The sequence below is a fragment of the Nestor notabilis genome, unplaced genomic scaffold, assembly GCF_000696875.1.
Source record: "Nestor notabilis isolate BGI_N333 unplaced genomic scaffold, ASM69687v1 scaffold2405, whole genome shotgun sequence".
NCBI classification, from domain to species: domain Eukaryota; kingdom Metazoa; phylum Chordata; class Aves; order Psittaciformes; family Psittacidae; genus Nestor; species Nestor notabilis.
The window spans coordinates 19,673-44,740 of record NW_009930469.1 but is presented as its reverse complement, the minus strand read 5'-3'; the positions used below and the strand labels follow the sequence as shown (position 1 = coordinate 44,740).

Here is a 25,068-nt window from a genome sequence, read left to right as displayed (position 1 = left end):
CTGCTCACATTAAGCTGTATACTGCTATGCCCTGATGGCCAAGGAGAAAGCGCTGTGATGTATTGCAGAGCCTATTGACTTTATTGGCTACTTACTGACTTCCAGTGGTTTTCATGTATTTTAAATAACCAGATTTGCATCATGGGCAATGGTGTACCCCAAAATGACATTGTCTATCCGCTCTGATACATAGAATCATAGAATCAGCTAGGCAGGAAAATACCTTTATGATCGTCAAGTCCAACCTTTACCCCAGCACTGCCAAGTCCACCATTAAGCCATAAACCCAAACATAAAACCATACATTAAGCCATAAAAAAATACATTCGGATACTATATATGCATAAATATAAGATAAAGAGAGAAGCTTTCCTCAGGTCCCACTTGTAACAAGACTATAAACTCCAGAAATAGTGGTGCCCCCTCTCTTATAGCCGAGCATCCAGGTGCCACTGCAATCTCCCCTACATACATGTATCAGCTTTGTGACATAAGAGACGCTTTCCATAATGCAGTCATTTGAGAGATTTTATTAGACAGACTTATGGTAGGAAGGAATATTCAGGAACTGCAACTTAAATGAGAAAATGTGAATGGTGTTACTTACATAAAATACTACTGCAATAGTTCTTTTATTAATTTTTAATGCACGGCACCCACCGTGACCTCCTTTATTCTTTGCCTGTCAACATGGCAGGCTAGAGAAATTGCAATGGGCTGTAGCTGTTCTCTTCTCGTTCCCCTCTTCCTCACATTTTGCATAATATGAAAATATAACATCTTACTGGACTGTCACTGTGAAATAATCACCATGCCATAGGCATAATGATTTTTTCTGATTGTTATCTCTTCCTTCCTTTTCAGCCTCCTTGAAAAAACCCCAAATTCCATGTAGTTATCTAAGGCAATGAGGCAATTTTCCACTGAATACACTTGTCTGAATCAAAGTTTGTTTAAAAGTTCTCTTTTGCTACCTTTCTTGCCACTCTCTAAGGATAACACCAGGCACACCAAAGAAAGCATTTTTTGCCTGTCTGGTCTCTTCTCATTAAGGTTTTTGGGGAGAGGTAGGAGGCACGTCCGATAAAAGAGAGTTTGTCTCAATCAGGGGGATGCTATTACTTCTGTTATGTATATTTACTGCTACCTCTATAACCAAGGAAACTAATCTCCATACCAGTAAGGTCAAGAAGCTCACAGTATTGTCTTTGCAGGGCCAAGTTCATGTTGTCACAGCAACAGAGTGCACAGGGTCAATAGATTAACACATTAGCGTGCACACGCACCGAACGGGAGCGCGTAAGTTTTGCTGCTGGCTTTAAAATGAAAGAGAGAAGCAGGACTTGGAAGTACATCCTACACGAGCTATTCCTGTGTAGCTCAAGAAACAGGCTACAAAATATGCATATGTTTGCCTAATACAGTCTATCATTTTTACCCCAGTGGGAAGAGGAGGAAATAACCTCCTTGGCAGAGGTGCCCTCGGTGGGAAGGAGGGAGGAAGGCTGGAGTTCGGGCTATGAAACATACACTGCATTTGGGTTGTTGATATTTCCCCCGCGATGCCCTTTCATTAGCCTCTGTCTAACGTGGGGCCTGACAATTGTGACAGCATGAAAAATCTGAGGAAAAGCAAGGGTCACCAGAGAGGAGATTTCCTTCCCTCTCCGGTGACCCCATCACAGGATTCTGATGCAGCGCCTCACCATTAAGGAAAGGGCAACCCAAGAGCCTTCACACTTAATCTGTTCCATCTGTCATGACTTCGAAACATTGACCAGCAGTGAGCTTTAAGGACTCGGTGTGACTGCAGACATGATATTCTAGCCCACTACAAGGACCTCCTGGTGTTTTGAAAGCCTCCAAGGAAGCAGCATGCATCAAAAAGGGCAACACCTACCTGACACGCCACCATATGTGGTCCTCAGTCCTCCACCGACTGCTGGCCAAGGTGTGCTGTCTGCTTTCAGTCCCATCAGTCCTGACACGGTGTTGGTGGCTGTAACACCATCTGCGCCACCTGTGAAAGAAAAGGTCAGTCGCTTTTTGTTAAATCATGTGTATAAGGACAAGAGAGGCAAAAATACACCAGGAAAACTGTGAACGTGTGAAAGAACGAGAAATTCAAATAAACAGCTGAAGACAGAAAGCAACAAACTGTGAGGGGAAGCACAGAAGGGTCTTTAGGACCAATTCTGGGCTGATAAATTTAACACGAGCTTCAAGACAGGCTGCAAGAGCCATAAGGGATATAAGACAGCACGTGGGAAACGCTGGGGCTGGCAGGCAAATCTCTGCCCTCTGGCTGGGCAGGACAGAACCTGCTACAGTGGTTGTTTGGTCCTTGGAGGTGCCCCGGCACAGAGGTCACCTCCTCCAACCTTGTGAGGAGCAAGACGGACGATGTGACAGCGAAATGATGACCACGGTTCTAAGTGGTAGATTAAAACACCTACTTGCAAACTTCATTTCCTGACAGGTTGCACTTTAAGCTCTAAGGAAAAAACCCAAACCACATACCTTCAAATGGTGTATCTGTTTCCTCAGGACAGACACACCATTTTCACTGGTAAATGTAGGAATAGGGGAATTTACAGTGGTAAACATAAAGCTGTAGTAGAAGTGTGCAGATAAACGCGCCCACATAAACATGTATAATTTATTGTCTAATACAGTTCTTGTCATATATTGCTATATTCTAGAAGCATGGACATAATTACGAAGCCTTTGATCACTGTGCTGATTCTAAACACCTCAAACTCTCTTCATATTAGTTTCTGTTGCTGTTTGTTGTTACTGCAGCAACTCCCCTGTCTTACCCCATCCAGCAAATGAGTCAATCTGCACAGCTTGTGCACTGGAGTCGGTTACCTTCCTGCGCAGCCACTGCAATATTCACAATATCAGTGACATTTGGGGTCAGCTTGGCAAAGAAAGGAATCTCAACAGCTTGTCTAACCCAGCGACAGATGTTCCGTACGAGCTCTGGATCCTGTTCAAATAGGTCAGATAAATATAGGACATAATTAAAAGTAATATGAACAAAAGATGTATCAAGGAAATAGGAAACTTTGCTGTAAGTGGCTATGCAGTGATTTGGTGAAATTACACACCAGGGCTCAACCTCATCTCATTACTTAGCTCATTTCAGACACATCGAGGAACTGCAAAAGCACTGCAGAAAGGTTAGATCCTGAAAAAAGGAAAGTTAGCTTTTTTTTCCCCCAAAAAAAGACAGAGATGTCACAAAATGTTCCCTTCCCACAGAGGGGAAAAGATCCTTTTGGATGACACACATTTTCTTTACCCATTTCTTTCTAAAAAACTGTTTTTCACTTGTGATAACTGAGCCTATATAACGTATATTGAACGTAACCAGGGCCCTATAAAATAGTGTGAAACCGAAGCATTGGCTGGTCATGCCTTGATCAGAACAGCAAGGATGGGGCAAGGTTTCAGGGCTTCCAGAATGCAATTCAGCATTTCTGAACTCTCCTCTGGCTGACTTAAGAGAACAGCTTGGGATGGCCATAGTGTCAATGAAAGATCAGAATCTTCTCTGCTAAAGCCAGAAATCCGAATGTACAAGTGTTTGCTTTTCCTGATTTCCAGGCACCTACTTCCCTTGTGGAATACACCTCATGTAGACAGTAACCAACTATCCTTTCCATTGCAAAGGAGGAGCTAATGTTCTGCCTCTGGCACATAGAGTGGTTGGTTTTCGCTGTAACTTTCCAGGCACCTACTTCCCTTGTGGAATACACCTCATGTAGACAGTAACCAACTATCCTTTCCATTGCAAACAGTTCAGAGGAGCTAACGTTCTGCCTCTGGCACATAGAGTGGTTGATTTTCACTGTAACTTTCAGGGGTTAGGTGGTTGTTTTTTCTGCTTGGTACTGATAATGCTCTTCAGCAAATACCTTAAAATCTGCAACACTGCTGCACGCAGAGCACGGTGCGTGATGTGGTCGAAACCCGACTGGTGCTGTTACAAGAGTTAGTACAAAAGAGGTTTGCCTACCTCTGGGTAGGCAAATTGGTACCGCAGCACTGATATCGCAGTGGGAAAATCACTTCCTGATCATGAAGTGATTTTCCTTCTCTTACTATTCCAAAGGAAAAACAAGACTATTTAGTGAGGACACAGGGAAAAAAAATGAACAGAAATTAACAGAGCAGATCTTCACATTTACTAAACCTTTATCACTCCCTCCAAAGATGAAGGGAGTCACATCAGAACAATTCCCTCCCATTTGGATATTGTAAAAACTCAGACAGCTGTGTAGCTACGTCGTAACTGAAAATGGGATGAGCCTAAATGAAGTTTAGTTTAAAGAAATCCAGCGGAAACACAGGAAATATCCCCTTTGTTGTGTTTTCTTTTTACACCACTGGTTAAGCACAAACAACCCCCCCCCCCAGGCTGTGTTCCTTGAGAGCACACAGTGCTTGACATGAATAGTAAAACCCTGAGTCTTAGCTGTGCCATTCCAATAAAGACAGTGACCTCCCCGCCCATGCAGCACCCATGAAATATGTATGAGCGCCGCACTGGCAGTGTGAGAGTCGTTGTATCTTTGACTTTCATTTCTGTTCTGAATTTCCTTGAGGCCCGCCGCAGAAATGAGACACCCTCTAGAAGACATGAATTGTGTATCCTTTATGTTAATGATTCTCAGGAATCCTTGTGCTAACGTTCAGGATGTTGGCACCACATAACTCATTACGCTGACTTCAGCGCGCTTAGAGCGCTGCCATAAAAATTAGACACACACTAACGCTTACAAATAATACAATTAGTTAAATCCACATTGAGTAACTTATTGGGAAGAGCCCTTCCTTTCATACAAACCCAATTTCCACCCTAACGAGTTTGCCTTTCTTAATAAAGTCTAATTTGAGCTTTTTTCTTTTCCAAAAGTAAGTAAAGACCTAAATTTTCCACCAATTCTGCTTCTCCCGTACCCAGATTAATGCAACGAATGCAATGAAAGGGTCCTCAATTTCTCAAGCTACTCAACAGAGTAACTATCTGATAGCTTGGCACAGGTCTAGACAAAGACCTTTTGAAAGGCTCGCTTGTATTAGCCTTGGAAACCTGCCCCGTTTTAGTAAAACCACAGGTAAATTCGTAGGAAAATAACTTGAAAACTCAACTGAAGGAGGTGAAATCTTTGATTTTCCTTCGCTTCATATCCCAAGGAAAAAGGATGTTTCGTGAGGAAACAGGGAGAAACGAACAAAAGTTAACACCGCGCTTTGCTGCAGAGTCACTGAGAGGAATGGGAAAGGTCTTGAATAGCATATAAAAACCTGAGAAATTCCATTAAATCTGACAATTTTGGAATAAAGCGGGTATTTCTAAAGCTGATTTTCTTTTCCCCATAACCTTTTGTCTGATTTGTTGCTCATTAAATAAATATCAGATAAAGATGATGCTAGATACGTTTAAGAAAATACCGGTTACCCTTGTGCCACCCACCAGACTACTCACATATTCACAAAGAGGAATAATATCCCCACCTGATTTTACCTGTAACATCACCTTTTATTCTTTAAATCATCAAGAAAAACCTATTAATTCCTTGAGAAAAATTCCTAATTTTATATTTGCCCTGAGGACTTGGAAAAATGCATCATAAGGCATCAGATGGTTGAAACCAGGAGACATTCCTGTCACTGGACAGCTAATTTTCACACGAAATGAGCTCTATTTATGTAACCCAGGGGATGTAGGTGTGCAACCTCTCCACAGAAGTTTGCCTTTGGACCGAGAACAATTTGCAGAGGTCACAGAAGAAGCCAACTTTTGAGAAAGATTTAAGTGATTAGAAAAGAGAACTCACTCCGAAGCGCAGCCATTGACTAAAGGAATGATCCCAGATTGAAACGCAGGTCAAAACTTCAGATTTCTGAGAGTATCAATATATGATTTTCAGCAAAATTCTTAACTCAGGTGCAGATTTCATAAGGAGCAGTGCAGTATCAAAGCTTAGTTTCAAAGAGGCTTCATTTTCTGTCCTCAACATAAAAAGGAGCAAGTCCAGAGGAGGCCATGAGGATGAGCAGAGGCTGGAGCAGCTCCTGTATGGAGACAGGCTGAGAACATTGGGGCTGTTCAGCCTGGAGAAGAGAAGCTGCTGGAGACCTCAGAGCAGCTTCCAGTGTGTGAAGGGGGCTACAAGGATGCTGCAGAGGGACCTTCATCAGGGACTGGAGTAATAGGACAAGGGGTGATGGGTTCAAACTGGAACAGGGGAAGTTCAGGTTGGATCTAAGGCAGAAGCTCTTCCCTGGGAGGGTGCTGAGGCGCTGGCACAGGGTGCCCAGAGGAGCTGTGGCTGCCCCATCCCTGGCAGTGTTCAAGGCCAGGCTGGACACAGGGGCTTGGAGCAACCTGCTCCCGTGTGAGATGTCCCTGCCCATGGCAGGGCTTGGAACTGGATGAGCTTTAAGGTCCTTTCCAACCCAAACCAGTCTGGGATTCGATGATTCATTTTGCCTAATTAATTTTGCTGACTCAAGGCCTCCTGTCTACTTGGCTTTCTGAAAGATTGACCCCAATTTCCAAATTACATTTACTGATTCTTAGCAGAGATGAGATTTATACAACATTCAAGGATGAGCATGTTACTTCTTCATTCTTTTGAATGAATCTTGAGGCCAGTAAATCATGCAAGAAACAAAACCTGCCACCGGTAATACAACATAAATCTCTTCTTTTTACCCAAATCCAACTTTATGAAAGTGCCTGCAGCTTTTATCATTGATAAAGTGCTTGATAGAGCCTGCACAGTTAAGAAATGCTTTCTAAACGGCTTGATGCTATTAGGTGTAACAGCAGCTGGGCATTCAGAGTCACAAAACCAACAAACTAACTAAAATATTATTCTGCTTCATGTAGTAGAGGATTTTATTGCTTTTGTTGCTACAAATTACCTTCTTCTATTACCCTTGAGTAGCTTTGCTGGTTCCCTCGTTAACGATGGAGCGGTGCAATCGGTACAGCACGTTCAGCCTGATTTTGCTCTGTGTGTCAATCCAGAAGAATGAACAGTGTTTCAGTGGACTGTGGCCTCTGTTGGGGGCACACCTCGTTTATCTGCTCTATTTTTATCACTGTTTGCTTTTAAACAAACAGTATTTCAATAAAAGCTTGGTGAAATGACCATCGGCCAAAACATGACACTGATTCATGCATGGTACCTCCAGGAATCCGTCGGCGATTTAATACCATATAAAGCCTCTTCTGGTATGAGATGTACAGAAGTGTCTTCTGTCTTCTTGTTCTTAATCAAATATTGCTTGTTTATTCCAACGGCACAGGGGATTTGAATGTTAGAGGCGTTGTCTTTTTGCTTCCCTAAAGCAGCTGTACAGAATCATTTTGCCTGCATATTCGTTATAGCCTTGGGCTAGATGGAACTTTGAATCCTAACTAGTCATTGCCAATGGGTAGATATACTAGAGGAAAAACAACCATTCACCTTTTTTTTCTAAATGATCACGATCAGCTTAAGCACAGCCATAACTATAAGTCCTCAGAAATTAAAGCAGCAAGTTGTCTACTGATTGCATTTGGCACTGGTAATGAGATGAATCCCACGTCCTATCACCCCCAAGGCAGATACATCCTGCTTGTTTAAAAAGGAGTGTGAAAATGCTGCGCATGGAGTAGGTCACCTCTCCTTGTATTTCAGGGAAAGAAACAAAATCATGACGAGATTACCACAGAAATGTCTGACTGTGGCTTTTTGGAAGTCTTCATTACGACCTACTTTCAGTGTTCTTGCAGAATCCTCAGTTTTACACTATGCTGCTACTGCACAATCTTTACCCTGGATCCACACCACCTCTCAGAGAGAGGGAAGTACTATTACACCTGCTTAATAAATGGGGGAGAGGAGAGTCAGACTGAGGTGCACCTCCTCAAACTCACCTTGCTTCGGTGACCAGATTTTACTAAGTCAATTGCATAGAGATCTGAAGAGGTTTGTCTGGCAGAAGATTGCCCTTGATTCTTCAGAACACCTTAAACGGTGCGATACTTTCTACATGAACAAAAGAAATACTTCCAATATTTGAACCCAATCAGTTTTTCAGAGTATCTGAATAATGCAACAGAGAGAAATAAAACTACTTTGGGGTCACGAACACGCTTTTCTGAACTACGCAAACAGTCCGTGGGAAGCACAGATGTGTGAGTGAATGTACATATGTATGTGTGCATATATAAAGAATACAAATGTCAGTCTGAAAGATGCCATAAAAATAAACCTGTGACAGAATTTCCCCCAGGAACTTCAGAAGGAAGGTTCCCACTCAGTAGAGCACCCTCGCTGATTCCATCTAATTCATGCTACGGAATGTGGACAATATGATGGAAGCTTCACTCCATCCCTAATCACTACAATGGTGGCAGTTCTGTCTCACTAAGAACGAAGTAAGGATCTTTGCAATTGTGGGAAGTACAGAAATAGAACTCTTCTCAGACTGAATCCTGATTTTACATGTATATGAAGATTATCCTGCATAGGACTACAGGAGTTATTGTTACAGGTCATGCTGGTGATTTGTGCAAGTTCACTCTCCTGACTAGCTGGAACAGAGGATGCTGGAAGATACATGAGGACCTTGCACGTGAAGTTCTTAAATCTCAGCTATCGCTGAGTACAATGACCTAAACAACAAAGATTCAGGAATTAAAATACTTGATTTAATGCAAGTTAAGTCTCGTCTTCCTCATAAATCCTTCATGGCCACAGAACTAGTCTCATATATATCTCTTGCAATCGAATTTCATGGCTAAATCATGCATTATGCCAATGTGTTTGCAATTTTAAATGCTAAGTTACAGGACTTATTTTATGTTTATATTAATGGAACACACATGAAGCTGACATGGGATTTGCTATGTATGGTTAGTAGGCAAGTGGCACCAAGAGTCCCTCATCAGTGTGTTCTTCTGCTGATGGATCTTTCTGTACTGGCTCTTCAGGAAGCAAGCTTGTAGCCCTCTTACACCTATTATCATTGAGGGATCTCCAGTTAACTTCCTCAGGCAGCACAGTAGAGCCATTTTCCAAAATCATATGGATAGCTATGAGAAGAGGAGAGAGTGCTTTTATCTTCAGGAAAGATGTAGCCTAAGAAAAACTGTCTAAGTGAGAATTTGCAAGCTCTGGCTTTTAAATTTCATTCACATACTATAATCACTTTACTCTTTCGTTCAGCAACAGTCCACAAGGGAAGAGTTAAACCTGTTCTCAGTCAAATTGCTGTCTGAGCATCCACGAGGACTCAAATGCACCCTCATGTGAAAACCAAGAAAGGAGAAAAGAATCTTCCACCACCTGCAGACAACCTCCATGCAATAGGTAGGATTTCTTCAGGACCATGCTACCCTTTCCTTGTGAACATTACAGCAGCACTAACCTGCCACAACTTGCACTTGCAGGCAGGGCCAGGACACACTGGAGCAGCTTTGGAAAAGGAGGAATGATCATTTCTATAGATGCTTCACCTACTCAATCCCCTCCAGCAGCTCAATATGTAGGTCTGGATCAGCATCTTTTACAGACACCCCACAGATGGTCTGAGCCTGATAAGCTGTAAGTTCTTAAATGTGTCTATCACGTATTTCCTTTCCAGATCAAACATGAATCCAGAAATCCATTAGGAAATCAGAAGTTAAAAAAAGCGTGGGAATTTCAGCTTAAAGCATTGCAAATTAATGGCACAGAATCACAGAATCCACCAGGTTGGAAAGACCTTTAAGATCAAGTCCAACCTTTATCCCAGCACTGCCAAGTCCACCACTAACCCATGGCACCGAGGGCCTCGTCTGTCTTTAGCATTCACCTCTTCTTTTCCCCTGTATTACTATTGATCTTTTCCCCAGCTATATTTTCTCCCTCCTCCCACAAGACATCCAACGTTGCCTTCATAAAACTCTCTCTCTCTCGAAACCTAGCCCAAATTTCAACAGTACCTAAATAAAGAACTGCAGTCAATCACTAGAGCAAAAGAGACACCATTTCTGTATCTCATGGTTAATTTTACTGCCTTCTCCCATCCAGAAAAGGGCAGTTTGGGTTGTGCAGTTGTCCCATTTCAAACTTAATTAAAGCTCACAATTTGTTTTAAGTCCTGTCAAATGAAAGGAAGGATTTGCCGGGGTAGAAGATGAGCAACTCTCTGCTTCCCATCCAGAGTGAAAAAAATGCTTCCTCATTTCTCAGGAAATTTGACAGCTTTTGGTTAACATCTATTGACCGCAGCTGTCAAAAAGAAAGAGATGAGGTAGTTTAACCTAAGGCAGGATAACAGTTTTCACTGTTGTGCATGAAACTACCTCTGTATACTAGGATGAAATTAAGAAAACGGCTAAAAAACTTCAGAGGCTTTGGGTCAGCTTGGTCACCCCCCCAAAACCGTAGCTGCTGGATGAGAGCTTGTATCCTCCTGGCTAGAATCTAGGATATGACGGGATGTGACACCAATGCCACGGAAGAAAACTTTGAGGGGTAATGACAGTATATGTGAATTCAGGGCTCTTTTCTGGTCAGTACTGTATTGCCTTTTAGCATAAGACCCAAAGTGTAAGAAGGTAGTAGAAGCTTTTTCTACTAGTAGAGAACACTCCCCCCACCACCCCCAACCACACTAACTCACAACTTCAAACTCTCATCGAACATCTTCAATACAATGGACAGTAAAAACCTACTCAGGATAAAAGTGCAGAAATGTCCATAAATAGGTAATTTTGTCTCTTGTTCTGGGAGCATCAAAATGTTTTGTTCCAGTTCAGCTTTCATTAACTTGCACTTTGAAGCAAAAGGTCTTTTCAATAAGAGGAGAGGTTGTAGGTTTGGTTGGTTTGGGGGATTTTGGGAAGAATTCCTGAATCATCAGAGATTCACATGAGAAGAATTAAGCCATGTCCACGTAGTTACCATTCAGCTATACTACCATAGCAACAATATGTACTGTGACTATTGCTCACCGGTTTAGTTCAAGGATATACTTGTTTTCTACTCTCTTACATACTCTGAAATGCTCCTTTCTTCCACAAGATCTTTTAAAAGAAGTCTACCGGGTAAATTAAGACATTTGTGTTATTTCTTTATACTAAAGTGTTCTCTTTAGAATTGGAATAAACCCTGTAATGTTTTTTAAATGGAAGAGATCTCATACAGCTTATATAACTGAGTGTGTACTATGAGTGGAAAAAGCTTAGTTTTTGCTTACAAGATACTGCAGATTAAAATGCAGAATTATAGCATGGAAAACTCCCCTCAGCTTTCACAGACCACACTGATGTCATTAAAGACGTTTCCCTCAGGACCAACACGACCACTTGAAGACCAATGCAAAGGCTACATTTATATTTTTATGTTAATTTTTATATTCATAAGGAGCAACGACTCCTCATTTCATAGAACCCCAGACTGGTTTGGGGTGGAAAGCACCTTAAGATCATCCAGTTCCAACCCCCTGCCCCGGGCAGGGACACCTCACACTAGAGCAGGTTGCTCCAAGCCCCTGTGTCCAACCTGGCTTTGAACACTGCCAGGGATGGGGCAGCCACAGCTTCTCTGGGCAGCCTGGAAGATGTTTTTGCCAAAGTGAAAAATCAAAGCAAGAGCCTAGAGATTTGATTCAACTCTTTTTCTCTGTGGTTAAATTAGAAGAACTAAACCCCCTGCCATCTAGCTCCATTCTTGAAGGCTAAGACTTCAGTCTGTTACAGTAAAGCTGCAAGCATGGTGCCATCATTTGATTAGCTGCACTTCAGAGCAGCCACTGCAAGTGGTACACCTAAAACAAATCAGAACTTAAAATTTAATAGTGTTTAACCAAATAAACCTTAAAAGACTCATCACAGGTTTTGACATCATCAGAATTTCAACAGATTTCAATTTTAGCAGATCCCCATCTCCCTCTTTTATCTTACTCTCATTTGGTGTCACAATTACTATTTCTCCCTTCTCCAGCTCTACAATTAGAACCTTGGAAAGATGTTAAAAGCGTTCGAGAAACAGCCTTTGATCACTTCACCCTCTTCCAAATGACAAAATGGGAACAATAAGTTGCTACAGCAATTCCTTATCGCAGTACACTGCTGGAAATGCAGAAATGTCCGAATAACAGTATGTCAAAACAAACAACCAAACAATCCAAACCCCCACTTCAAAGCTTTTTAATGTATCTTCTCTAACAGCTGCCAATATTAACATAGGTCAACATCCAAACTCAAGAATACATTTATCACAGTGCTGTGGGGGAGATACCTTATTAGCAGCACAGCACTCCTATAGCCCTGCTTGGATAATGTAGCACCTAATGACTTGAATGATCACCAACGTGAAGACAAGGTCAAAAAGAAGCTGGAGAGGTTTGGTTTTTGATCAGGAGACGAAAGTACCAAACACAGATTTGTGCTGGGAGTTAGAGAAACGATGGAAGGAATGTCGAGATCAAGCGAGGTTTGAGAAGTTCAGGCCTGTCTTTACTCAGCTTTGCAATTCCTCCCTTTTCAGCTCACAGAAAAGCTTTTTGTTTTCCCAGCACTAAAAACAACGGAGTTTGTTTTCCAGCCATAATGTTTATCCTATTTTTTTCCCTTATTCCAAACATTTGGAATCTGTTTGATTGGTTGGTTGGTTGGTTTGGATTGTTTGCTTTGGTGTTTTTCAATTTCCGATGTTAATTGAAGCAAGCAGAAGAAAAATCAGTGTTGGAAAACTTTCTACTTTTGAAATTAACTGTAAGGCTTTTAAACTGTCATAGTTACCTTATATGACAGGAAAAGCTCTTTGTGTTTCATTGAAGCAGGCCAGTTAAAACTGCAGCAATCACTGTTGACAGCTATTGATTTTAATGCAACATTAGAATCAGATACAACCCCAATTTTCTTTGATTATGAGAATAAAGGTTAATAATAGGTGTCCTGAAAGGGTGAAACACAGATTGCTGGTTCAAATCAGCAAATTATTTGTTCTGATGCCAACTGGGCCTAAACATTCCAAGAAACTGCACATTTCCATCTTGTAAACTTTTTGGAGATACTAAATGGCAAGATTTCGTTACCAGCAGCATTGGGGGATGTAAAGTGTTGACTAATAAAAACGCCTCTTTACCCCCGACAGAACAAAATGTTCCATCTTGGTTGTTTCTAGCCAACCAACAGGAGGTTTCTCCTATCACTGTAAAGAAGTGGCACAGAACTCGACTAAACAATATCACAGCTCTTTAGTTCATGCAGAGGTTACCTGCTAGAAGGCAAAAAGGTTTGATTTGGTTTACATCGTACATGAAGTGTTTTAAAGGGAAGGGTAGAGCTTGGATCTGAGCGCTGCAGCAGTGGTCGGGCAGGCACAAGAATCTCACAGTCCTTTCCTATAATAAAAGAGGCAGAAAATACCAGATAATTGAGGAAACCATAAGGCTTTGACAACCCCAGACTGAGGAATGTAAAACTTGTGCTTTGAGAGGGATTTCCCACTCAGTTTTCAAATGGTCATGGGGGCCTCTATTCAGATCTGTTCTGCTGCACAGAGCAGCCTCCCAGCGCACTGACTAACTTTCACTAGGAGGTAAAGCAAAGTGTAAAGGATGAGTCTAATCCTGAAAATCCTCATGTCGGCAGTGCAGGGACCAGTTAACACACTGTTAATTAACTTCAGCGAATGGTGGCATAAAACTGAAACCATAGCAAGAGAAAGCTCTTAATGTGCACTGCGTAGTTAACTTTTATTGGGCACCAAGATGAACCAGCTTAAAATCTTTTCTTTTACCTGCACATAGATACTTGTCACCGATCATTTCCTTTCCAATAAATCCTGTTTACCAGACGTCGTCAGAATGAACAACTGCAATACCAGCTTATGCTGCAACCACACATCCGAAGGCAAAGCAGTCCGTGGAATCTGGACCTTTAGCCAAAACCTTTAACCATGTAGAGCACAGAAATTTGCTTGCCTGAGTTTTCTACATTCCCCTTTGCTGAAAGCTTCTCTGAGCATTAATACAAGTGCAAGAATGAGTACAGGTTGGCATCTGGTTTCTCACTATACACTTCATCCAGCCCAAATTTTCCTGCTCCCTTTCGAAACAGTGGCAGGTCACCAATACTTAGGCTGAACTGGCATCTGCCATCCATAATATGAATTCCAGCTGAAATGCTTCCATCCCAGTGAGACTGAAAAGAAGGTTATCCCCAACTTGCCCTTGTGTCTTCACGAATTCCCACGAAACAGAAGCACTTTCACGTTTTCTCAGCAAATCCCTCACTGTGGAGAATGTTTCCCATATAGAAGTGAGAAATCACTGCACATCAACAGCACTTCCAACCTTCTGACCAACCATACCACGCCACTAAAAAGCCTTCAGCAAGTCAATAGTTACTGTCCTCTTTATAATGCCTTTTTCTTTTCCATTTGGTCTTTTGAGCAATTCAATTAAAAATCCTTCAAAGCAATAACAGTGGATTAAACGTTGTCAGAGCGCAATATAAAATTACAGAACATTGTTCTGGTGATGAATTTATTAAACTTTGCATCTTAATTCATTTCTTCTCAAGTGTAGGAAAAACAGAATTCTTAAGACAAAATACCAATTAACTGTCATAGCTCATTGTTAAGTATTGTCTCCTTGTACATTGTTACACAAAGCAGAATCCATGAGCACAGGAAGGATTTAAGGAACTAAAGACATAGAAGAAATTCGTTGAGTTCATGACATTTCACCACACCTGAATCCTGTGAGGGCAACAGAAAAGGAAACAGAGCCTCAGGTACTGGAGGGGAGTGAGTGCTGGAGTCACCACATAGTCAGCAACCTGCTTCTGTGCAGATTGCCAGTGACACAGCTCAGGAGCCAATTGTGACTTTGAAAAACCCTCAGCCAAGGGTTGACCTTATGAGGAGGGTTTTAAAGAAGGAGTTAGTGGAAAGGGAAAGGGAAGAGACACATATGAAACCTGGGAAGGTGAAAAAAACATCCGAAGAGGTTAAAGTGGCAGAACTGAACTGACATAAAGGATGATGTGTGGCCATGATCAGCGTGGGAGCCAGGAATGTAAGCCCACAAAACACATACTCTGGCCTGATAAGAAGTGTGCTCAGATCTACGTTTGCAGGGGTTGAAGGAGACAATCAGCAGCGTCCCTTCTCCCCGAACATCCCAAATACTCTCCCAGATAAACACCTCCCGGTGCACAGGCAGAGCAACACCATCACCACCTGGATGAATGAATCCTTGTTTCTGAGGAGTTTATGCCCTATGATAGAATATCCTGCATCTGCCTGAGCTTTCCTCTCAGCTGGACTATTACAGTTCACATCCCTCAGCTTGTGGGGAGACAGTTTCTCTCGCCTGCCCAGCTGCCACAAACTCAGCATCTTTGAAAGAGTTTCAGCTCCCAGAAAGATGGCTGGAACAGGTCATTGGGTTGAAACATGCCCCAAAGAAACAGAGGGCACTGACAGACACAGAGCTGGTGAGATCAGCTGGGATTTACTTCCTTAAGATCCCAGCCAAAATGGGTGACACTGGCCAATGGAAGGGAACAAGAGGATACATAAATCCTGAAACTCCACCATGAACAGCAACACAAACCTCACTTGGATGCTGCTAGTTTACACTGGATTTTGGGTAGTAGCTGCTGCTACACCACCCTGCTGTATTTTGCATTAATTTGTTGCAGTAACCAATACAAAAGAGAAGAGAGAGAACTAATACTGCCTGCAGGACTCAGTGAATTCTACTTAACCAGCAAACTATTGTAGGCTGATAGTAGAATGCCACATGAACACAGATATAATCAAATTCTGTTTGGGGCATCATTTATTTAGGATACTTCCAGCTCCTTGCTGGCAGAGCAACAGTGAATTAGCATGCTATGCTGTGCACTTCAATTAGAAAGCAGCCTCATCTTCCCTATTTCCAAGGTACAGCAGAGCAAATCTAATTGTGCCATGCAGCCCATTCTCATCTGTGCAGAGTAACCAGGGCTTTGGGGGTTTTGTGCTTTCTGGTTTGGGCAGATTTGTCTTCTTCTGAATGAAGCATTGTGGGCTTTTATGAAACTTGCCTCCTAACTGCAGGCAATAAACACAGCCAGCAGCAGAGGTGGCAGCAACCACCCTTGAAGTCAAACGGAAATAAAGGTAAGAAAAGAACCACAAACCAAACTCATTTGACATATGAGCTGAATAGTTAAACCACCAGGACCTGGCCTGCAGCGCGCACAAGAGCTACGTACACGCCTCCTGCAACAGAAACACAAAACACCCCAAACAATCCCCCAAACCTATAGCTTAAATGCTGAGATAGGCAAAGATATTTTTCCTATTTGGAGGTTAGGAGGTACAACTCATTAACGAGAAATATTTATAAGTCAGGGTGTTATTAACCTTAAAACTATCTGCTTATAGCACAAAGAATCTCTGTTCTTGCACTTGGGCTGAGATTTACAAACAGGAGATTGGGTTTTCCACAATTTCACTGTGCTTTGGAATTGTAACTGCTGTGTTGCTTCTGACTGGAGATCTCCCTGCCATACTGCTTTTCTCACCCCAGATGAACAGGTGAGTTCTTGTGTTTCCTTTCATCCACTACTCATTTCCTATCCCCGGTACAAATAATGCAGTACCTTTGGATGGGAAATGAGCAGGGTGAATCCACCCAATCCCAGAAACATTCGAATGGACCAGGCTCCCTCACGGAGTGGGACTAACACAATCACCAGCTGAGGTTGGCCACGGCTTTGCTGCCTGAGCCCTGGGAAGTGGAGTTTGAGAGTACACAGCCCTAAGAGACAACGTGTTCCTGTACTGCAGAACCTTGGTGGATGTCTTGCTCTCTGCCCCATCTGAAACACCCACCCTGCAATCTGTGGCCATTGCCCATTGCTGCATCATCCGGCACTACAGAGAATCATCTTTCCCTCTTTGTAGCTACTCTTCCAGCACCTTTGTTACTACCTTGCAAGCAACTTTAGGCTGCTCTTTTCTTCCCTTTGTTGTTTTTCACTCCCCATGAGGCCAAGGAAATTCACTGGTATTTTGGAAGACTTTGGATATCGCTCATCCCAATTGGTCTTATTCTAATGATTCTAGGTATATGCACGTGGCACTTACTAGACCTGAACAAGAAAGAATAACACAACAGGCAACAGGAATGCAAAATAAACCCCAGATTAACAACTTGAGTCAACCATTCAGTCGTTCTTACCAGAGCAGCTGCAGAGACTTGTTGACTTTTGGACGAAAACCAAAAAGCCAAACACTTAGATTTGGTGATTTCACCTCACAGCAATGCTTCTGAATACTTATTGCCACTTTTTAGAAGGATAGGTAAAAAACCAAGCAAACCCCCATTTTTGCGTGGTTTCCAAAGAAGAGACAAAAAATGCCCCACAAATACACCCCCAAAAGTTAGACATTGAAATGTGAGTGCTACCGTCTCCGATGCTTCACTTGATTTCTTATTGTCATCACCTGATGCCATAATTACGACAGTAATGAACTATATTGGGAAAGTGATACTGTCATTTTTTAATGCTCTGCTGTTGTCTGTCTGTTTGCTATGAAATGGTTGGTACACTCACATTATCTGATTCAAAGAAAACCCGTGAATTCGTGCTGTTAAACCTCATTATGGAAACTGTATTACGATTCCTAATGGTATCCCACTTTTACGCAGTTGCAGACTGCTATGAAGTATTATAAACCTTAACTTTATTATCATTAATCAGAATTAGTAAATATAATTGACATTTTATACAGAACCAGCTTTAAGTAACTTATTGGCAACAATACAGATGCCTCTTAATATTACCCTCTGGCTAGCTCTGCTGTTTGGGCGCCAGAGTGTCTGCACTAATGACTTGGAATTGAAATCAAATAAAAGCTGAGCGCTGTAATTCAGTACAAAACAAACAGCCTCGCTTAGAACAAATTCTTTTATATCTATGTATTTATTGGATATATCTAGAAGTTTTAAACTTTACCGTGGGTAAAAAAGAGTGGAAGTGTTTGAGATTGGATACCAAAATAGGAGAGAGATAAACCCACTGTGATGTTCCCGGGTTTCTACACTTACCCTTAGGCACGCCATAGGAATTGAAATGAGGAGGAAAAGAAGACGGTGTAATTAACCTTCCTTCCCTGTTTTTTAAAGAACACCACCAAAAAAGGCAGAACGTTTTAGACATTATCAATGGTAAAAATCCACACATGGTTTTCTGCCCTTATTTTTCATCTCACCAATTTCTGTAGTTTCCTGAGGATTTACTGTGCTCTGGCATGAAAAGGGACCTAATCCTTAGAAAAATTTCCTATGAGGACATGGATTATACCATCCAAAAGGTTTAAGAAAACCTATTTCACTCTACAACCAGGAAAGCTGCTTTGTCTCTCAAAGCCTCTGACTTTTAGGTATCAAGTGGTGGTTTTATTCCAGGGCATATCCAAGCCCTCTCTCTTCCCCACACCACCTACGTATGACCTGTCTGACTTCAGCTATGGCAACTCCCCCCCCCAAATTAGGAGTAGAGCCAAAATAATTCCTAACACTTTCCTATCTTACGATGGGGCCTCCAGAGACCACCAGATGTGGAAGCCCCCTGAAAGGCTACTGATAACTCTCATCAAATCTGGTTATTTTACCTAGTTTATCCTCATCTTTTGCATTTAAAGCAACCGTAATTGAATTTTTGTCAGCTCTGAGGAAGATCCTCAGGATCTGGCCCTCTAAAGAGGGCTTGGTTTTTATTCATTTATTTGTCTAAAGAAGCACATTTTCTTTCCATTTTGGTGAGACAGTAAAGCAAACATGAGAATATACTTTAGCAAGAGTCGTAGATATTAAACATTCAAAAGAATATCTATATTGTGTGGCAGAGAGATTTTATTATTATACAAACATATATGTATATATAATGTAATCTTCTTCTTGCTTTATGGATCTGATCTCCTCCACAGAGAGTCACAAATCCACACGATAGCCCTGAGTGCTCAGATTTTGCATTTGGTTCTCTCTGATTTTACAATAGCTGAAAGATATGTAAAGACTCATGTAGCCAGACAGCTCCCTACTGACTACACATCTAAGCAACTTCACATGCATATATTATTCCAACCAGTGAAAGCTGGAAATAACATATGCCTAAAGAAGAAAAAAGAAAAAGGATGCTTGAAAGGAGCCTGTTTCAGCTTCTGTGCAAAACCTTCAGGGTTCTCCCTGACCAAAGCGCACCCTGCATGCTGCCAGCTTAGGTGGGGACAGCCCAAACTACTGAGAGATGCTCTGCAGAGTGAAGGGTGGGAATTGCTTCCTAAACTTATCAACAAGGCTACTAGAGCTCTTTGTTGTCAAATACAATTCAGGGCAAAAGATTAGTAATAACTATGAGCATTTTGCTAGTGTGGTCCTGGAGGGTTGGGCTCATTCTCTCCCATTTTTATATCGTACCTTTGGTAAATGACCACTGGCCATGAAAAGCAGCCAGATGACGTTGATTAAAAACAATAATCCACAGCACGGAGCAGATTGACAGCATTTGTCCACAGAAAACAATCAAACGAGCCATGCGTTGTGCCTGACTGTTACGCTAAAGCTACACCTGAAGCGTGCCCACAGTTGCATTGAAACAATCCCAGCTCCTATTGCCCCCCTTCTAAAAGCTGTAAGAAGTTAATGGTTTAGTTCTCCACCCACACCTCTGTTGTGTTTAACTGAGGAAATGAGGATGAAGTAAGATGTCTACTGGCCCCTAGCACGTTAGGGTTAACCCTAACCCCGGTAGGGGATCAGCTGAATAGCATGTGTCCAATTCAGGGCATGTGATCATGATTCCCACTCTGCATCTCCCTCTACTTCTTTTTCCCCGTCGCCTCAAAATGTACCAAGATGGGAAATCAAACAGGCTTCAGGCTTCCAGAACTTGGATAGTCAAACTCTAGAAAACCTCTCCCAGTAGGCTGTGAACCAAGGCTTTTCAGACCTCCAAGTTCACCACATTTGGGCATGTTTTAGAGCCAAAACAAACTTCAAACCACGAACAAAACATGCAAAAATCTACAAACTCCACAAGGATAATAGTGTGAGAACTGCCTTTTGTGCACGGTTATCTTCTTCCCACGGGCAAAACAACGCATATCTCCTAACTGAAGTCATGGGATGTATTGATAAATTCGGCATCAGAATTCTACACAGCAGAGGTATCAGGCACGGATAATTCCAACCTAAATTGTATCAAATCTATAGATTACAGAACACAGGCGCTTAGAAGAGAAGATGTTAAAACTGTAGGTGGCACTACCAGAATGTCTGCCCTGTTCTGTGATTCTGAAACACAGTTAGGTTTGTATAGTGAAATGTGTTTATCTCTCATGTCCTTCACAATCATTATTGATATATGCAGCACTTACTGGCTTGTGATCTGAAAGATATCTACAGGGCACTGAAATGGAACCCAACAAATTCCGTCCAAGCGCTTTTGGGAAATTCTTTGTTTTCATCTTGTTCCTTGTCAAATACATAATGCATTTTTGTTCTCAGCAAAACGAAGCGTTTTGTATATTCTCAGCTTCTCCCTTCTTTTCTTGGGTTTTTTTTTTTTTTTTTTTTTGCTTTCAGCACTAAATATTTAAACACATTCCACCTAAAAAAATCTCAAGCTCGTAATCTCCTGCTTGTGTCTTCCCCCCGAGGTGTAACTAGCAATGTGGTAGCGCAGGATGGCTGAAGAGACATAAAGAGATTGCGGTTGCAGTCCTACCTGCCCACAGGCCAGGCCCATGCCTCTCTCCCCCATACCATGAGGACATGATAAATTTAACTCCAGTGCATCTGCGCCAGCAACCTATGAAACATGCAAAAGGAGAAAAAATGCACAATTAACTTCCAGTAATGTACTTTTTGTTGTAGCATTTACTATTCATGTAGAGATTTCTCTAGACTGGAGGTATTGTTCTTTACAGAGAGAAAGCCTGAAAAAGAAATGGTACAAAAATGGACATGACAAAGAAAATTGAAGTAAAGAAGAAATGAAAAAGAGACAAGCACCATAAGGAGATGGTTCTGGAAAATGTTACGAAATGAAATGTAATTACAGGGCCTTGGGCAGCGCTGAGAGTGAGGTTGGGGAGTCAGCGTTACGCAGGTGCTCCTGTGCTCTCAAGAAGTGTGACTCAGTAGTAAATTTCCCTTTTCCCATTTAATGAGTTTAAGGCTCTTAATTTCCTGCAGGCGCCCGTAGTGTGCCATAGCTTTTGGCATTAAACATTTTCGCTTCTGAAGTCAAACAAGAGGGTATAGCATTATGCTGTAGTGTTACATCACAGTATTTTTACTACTGTAGAGTAAAAACTCTATCCAAACACATGATTCATACTAATTTCTGCTCAGCACCCTCTATTTGTTACAATTGCAAGGGCAAGGGGCCCACGGGCAGCACACAAACACACTCCTCTTCCTCCCTGTTGAACTGCTCCTGCCTAAGATGAGACTCTCCTGTTGCCTTCCACGTGGTTGTAACTAGCATTTTGTGTTTCACATTTGCATTTTGGTTCTTGCTTATCGAACTGGAGTAACTTTGCCTGCTGTGCAGCTTCCTGAGTGCGTGAGCGGGGCAGAAGCCATCCATCACCTTCAGGAATGCTCCACGTCCCGGCCAGCTCTGCAAGTCGGTGCTGTCGGCCTCCGTGACAAGCTGACCTTTTGTATGAATAGGTCTTCCTCCTGCTGAGAGGCTCCGCGGTACCTTCTGGGGTTTCTGCTCTTTGGAAAGCCACAAATCAAACCTACCTCCTAGGTAGGATCCTATGCATGCGATTGAGTATCGCTGCTCTTCAGCCGTGGATGCCAGAGCGTCCCAAACAAGCGCGCTGCCCTCCACAGAGCAAAGACTAACAACTACTTTGCTGACAAAAGTTCTACCACGTAGGTTACAGCTTACTGAGTGCATTTAAATAACTACTTCTTTTCTAACGAGGTAACATAAATACAAACAGAGGTTGGAAATCTTTGTCCTCAAGCTGGACAGCAGTACCTCTGCATTCAAAGGAGAGGAGCACATGGCACAATAAAGCCATTCATCTTAGTCAGGTTAAAAGCGGTACTGCTCCTGTCAAGCAGAGATTCCTCAAAAGATTTCATGGTCAATTAAGTAAATACAGGTATAAAATGGACTAGTGCTGAAGATCACCAAGCTAATTACTGATAATGTTTCATTTTGCTTCCCTAAGTCCCCAAAGTGATTTTTTTCCCCCCTCATCAGTTTAAAATGCCCAAAGAAAATAGAGAAGTGTCTTCCTGCATCACCGCAGAAGGTCTTAGGACACTCTGAATAAAGAAATGATGCCCAAACATACACGTTCATGTGAAAACACAGACTCAAACTACCCACACCCATATCAACACATGTGTTAAACCAAACCCCACAACTTACAAAACATTTATAACTGACCTAACGCTGGAATAATGACAAGAGAATCTTTGTCTTTGCTTAAATTAGTTAAAACCTTTCTCTCTTCATCTGAAACTATGCTCTGCATTTCCTCTAGACACTTCATGTGGAAAAAAGCCCCAGTTCTATTTTAAAACAACAACTTTGTATTACGTTCAGACATAGACACCTTTCCGAATGAAATTATTGCAGTCTTAATCAACTATTTCTTACACTATTCCCTATGGACACGGGGACATGTTTTTAAATAGGTTTTTTCCTTCAAATTGAATTGAAGTTTCAGGGCCATAGTCTGTTTGCATTTGTGTAAGATTGGATTTATATTATAGGATGCCTGCTGACTGCTATTACATATGCTGGCTTTCTCTCCTATCATTTTTGAAAGTCTATATTAAAACTAGAATAGCATTAAATGAGCCTTTTATACTTTAAATATTCAAGAGTTTTATATTCAGGATTTCTTCTGGCGCTGTCAAACTCCTGTGCCTGTAGGCAAGGTAAGATCAAGTTTGGCTCTCAAAGGTAGAATTAAATTTTATCAGGGCATCCGTCATAATATACAGCTGGCTTAAAATGCAAATAAAAAGTACATCGATTCAAAGACCGAAGGCGTTGCAGGTACTGCTTCAAAATCCAAGGGACCATTTCTCTGTAACCAGTTGCCTTTATATTTACATTTCCATCACTTTAATGAAAGCCCAGAACAAACAAATTAGAACGGACACGCTTTAAATGCTCCGTTTTCACTGGGAGCCTTTTTCTTTCAAGAAACGCCTCCAATTCCTTATTGCAGCTCTTGGTTCGAAGGGAAACAGAAAGATGCAGAGACACATTTAGGAAACCATTACCTGAGCCATTTTTGAAAGTTCAGTCCAGTCCTCCCTGCTATAGCTGCACATGATACTGGCAATCAGGATCTGAAAGGAAGATACAGGCAATCATTTTAAGCCACGTTACCATTGTAATCTAGTACTTTACTGTGACTCCAGGCATTAACTACCACTACCTGCATATGTGACCTGTATACTGCTAGAATGTATAGTGAAACAGAGCTGTATAATGCACTGGGGATGAGAAACAGTAGACGAAATCGTCTGATTTATCCATGGGTTTTAAGTCATTAAGGAAAACCAGCGGGTTTAGTCAGACACATGGAGAACTTCACATTCTTTGTCATGCGCTAAAGGGAGAACAAGGGCTCTCTTAGACACAGAGCCCACAGAATGCCAAAAATTCACGTTTCTGAGGTCAAAGGAAAGCAGTTTTTCACTAGTTATACAGTGCCAGAAGTACCTGGGGCTCTTTAGAGGTAGGCAGGACACAGTGCAGGAGTTTGCAGTCTGATGTGGCAGCGTACTAATGTAACATTCCAGCTGACTTCAGGAAGCCAGAAGACACCAAAACCAGCCCCCTGGAATGTCATCCTGTGCCAGTTAAGGGCAGTGATGCCGTAGGACGTGGGGAAGATCTGAGAGGACTGGGAGAGAGGCAGAGGGAAATCCCAGCTTCTGTTTTCCCACAACACACACTCTATTGCCTGTTTGTGGTCCCAGTTCCCCAAGAGCTGTTTCCGTGTATTGCCTTTCTCCTCAGTACAGTGAGCATCTTTGAGGCCCAGGTTCTGCCTGTAGCTGCTGCTGCCTCTAATATCTTCACTGAGGTACAAGGGTTTACGTAAAAGAAGTTCTAATAGTTTTTGACTGGGAGAGCAGCAAGACACACAACTTTCCAGTTCCATACAGTGCTATTTAAACCAATGTTAACTCCTCCTCCGGTCAATGGCCAGTTCAATGTTATTCCTATTTAAGACCAAACCAAATCACTTGTTCTGGACCTATCAAAGAACATCAGACAGTGAAACTCTGAAGTTGACGTATTCGTGCTGAGAGCAGCAGAGAATCCAGCCCAGGAACTCCTGCATGGAGGACTTCTCAGAAGGATGGGGTTTGCAAGAAAAAAGCAAGGGAGACCTATATTGAAGCAACTGAAAGGTTAAATCAGAAACCACAGAACACACTGACAGCTCAGTCTGTGTTCAAAGGAAACACCAGGGGAACATCATAACACGTGGCCACACTCTCAGTTGTTTGTCCCTCTTACATGAAGTATACGAAGGTTTCACACGTAAGTCTGGTTCACAGGCAGGATGAAGCTCGGGTTTAATCTTTTTGCTTTCCAAACATGTTTTACTGTTGGCATTAATATCTGGGATGAGCTTAATCCGTCATTCCCAGGCAGTGCAACACTTCTTTTGATCTTTCCCATAATGCTGCCAGCTCCTAAACTATACCCATAACAAGAGTTAGGTATTCAGTATCTTTAGAAGGGAGGTTTTACAGTATAAAAAGAAAGGCAGCTATGAAGACACTGAGATGTGGTGAGGTTACAATCTATTAATTTAAGATGACAACACCACTTTTCATCATCATTATTTCCATTGTTTCCATTGCTTTGCTCTGATGAATCTCTCCCTATCAGTCTACCACCCACCTACTTGCAGACTACCCATCCATCCACCCTCCTGGCTGATGATTGCAAGGTGGGAGTCTTTGGAGAGAAGGAAAGCAGTTGATGAAGTGTCTGCCTTG

At 42.0% G+C, this 25,068-nt stretch overlaps 1 protein-coding gene across 1 annotated transcript in view; it reads right to left on the bottom strand.

Moving 5' to 3' along the window:
* Positions 1-23,397, bottom strand: part of LOC104406427 (dihydropyrimidine dehydrogenase [NADP(+)]-like) — a gene marked incomplete at its 5' end in the record, with an annotated part of 108,568 nt that extends 85,171 nt beyond the window's left edge. The window contains 4 exons of the mRNA XM_010015397.1: positions 1,901-2,020; positions 2,872-2,992; positions 20,792-20,875; positions 23,329-23,397. Of these exons, the coding sequence (XP_010013699.1) occupies positions 1,901-2,020; positions 2,872-2,992; positions 20,792-20,875; positions 23,329-23,397 (394 nt within the window). The remainder of the gene's footprint in view (positions 1-1,900; positions 2,021-2,871; positions 2,993-20,791; positions 20,876-23,328) is intronic.
* Between the last annotated feature and the right edge of the window lie 1,671 nt (positions 23,398-25,068).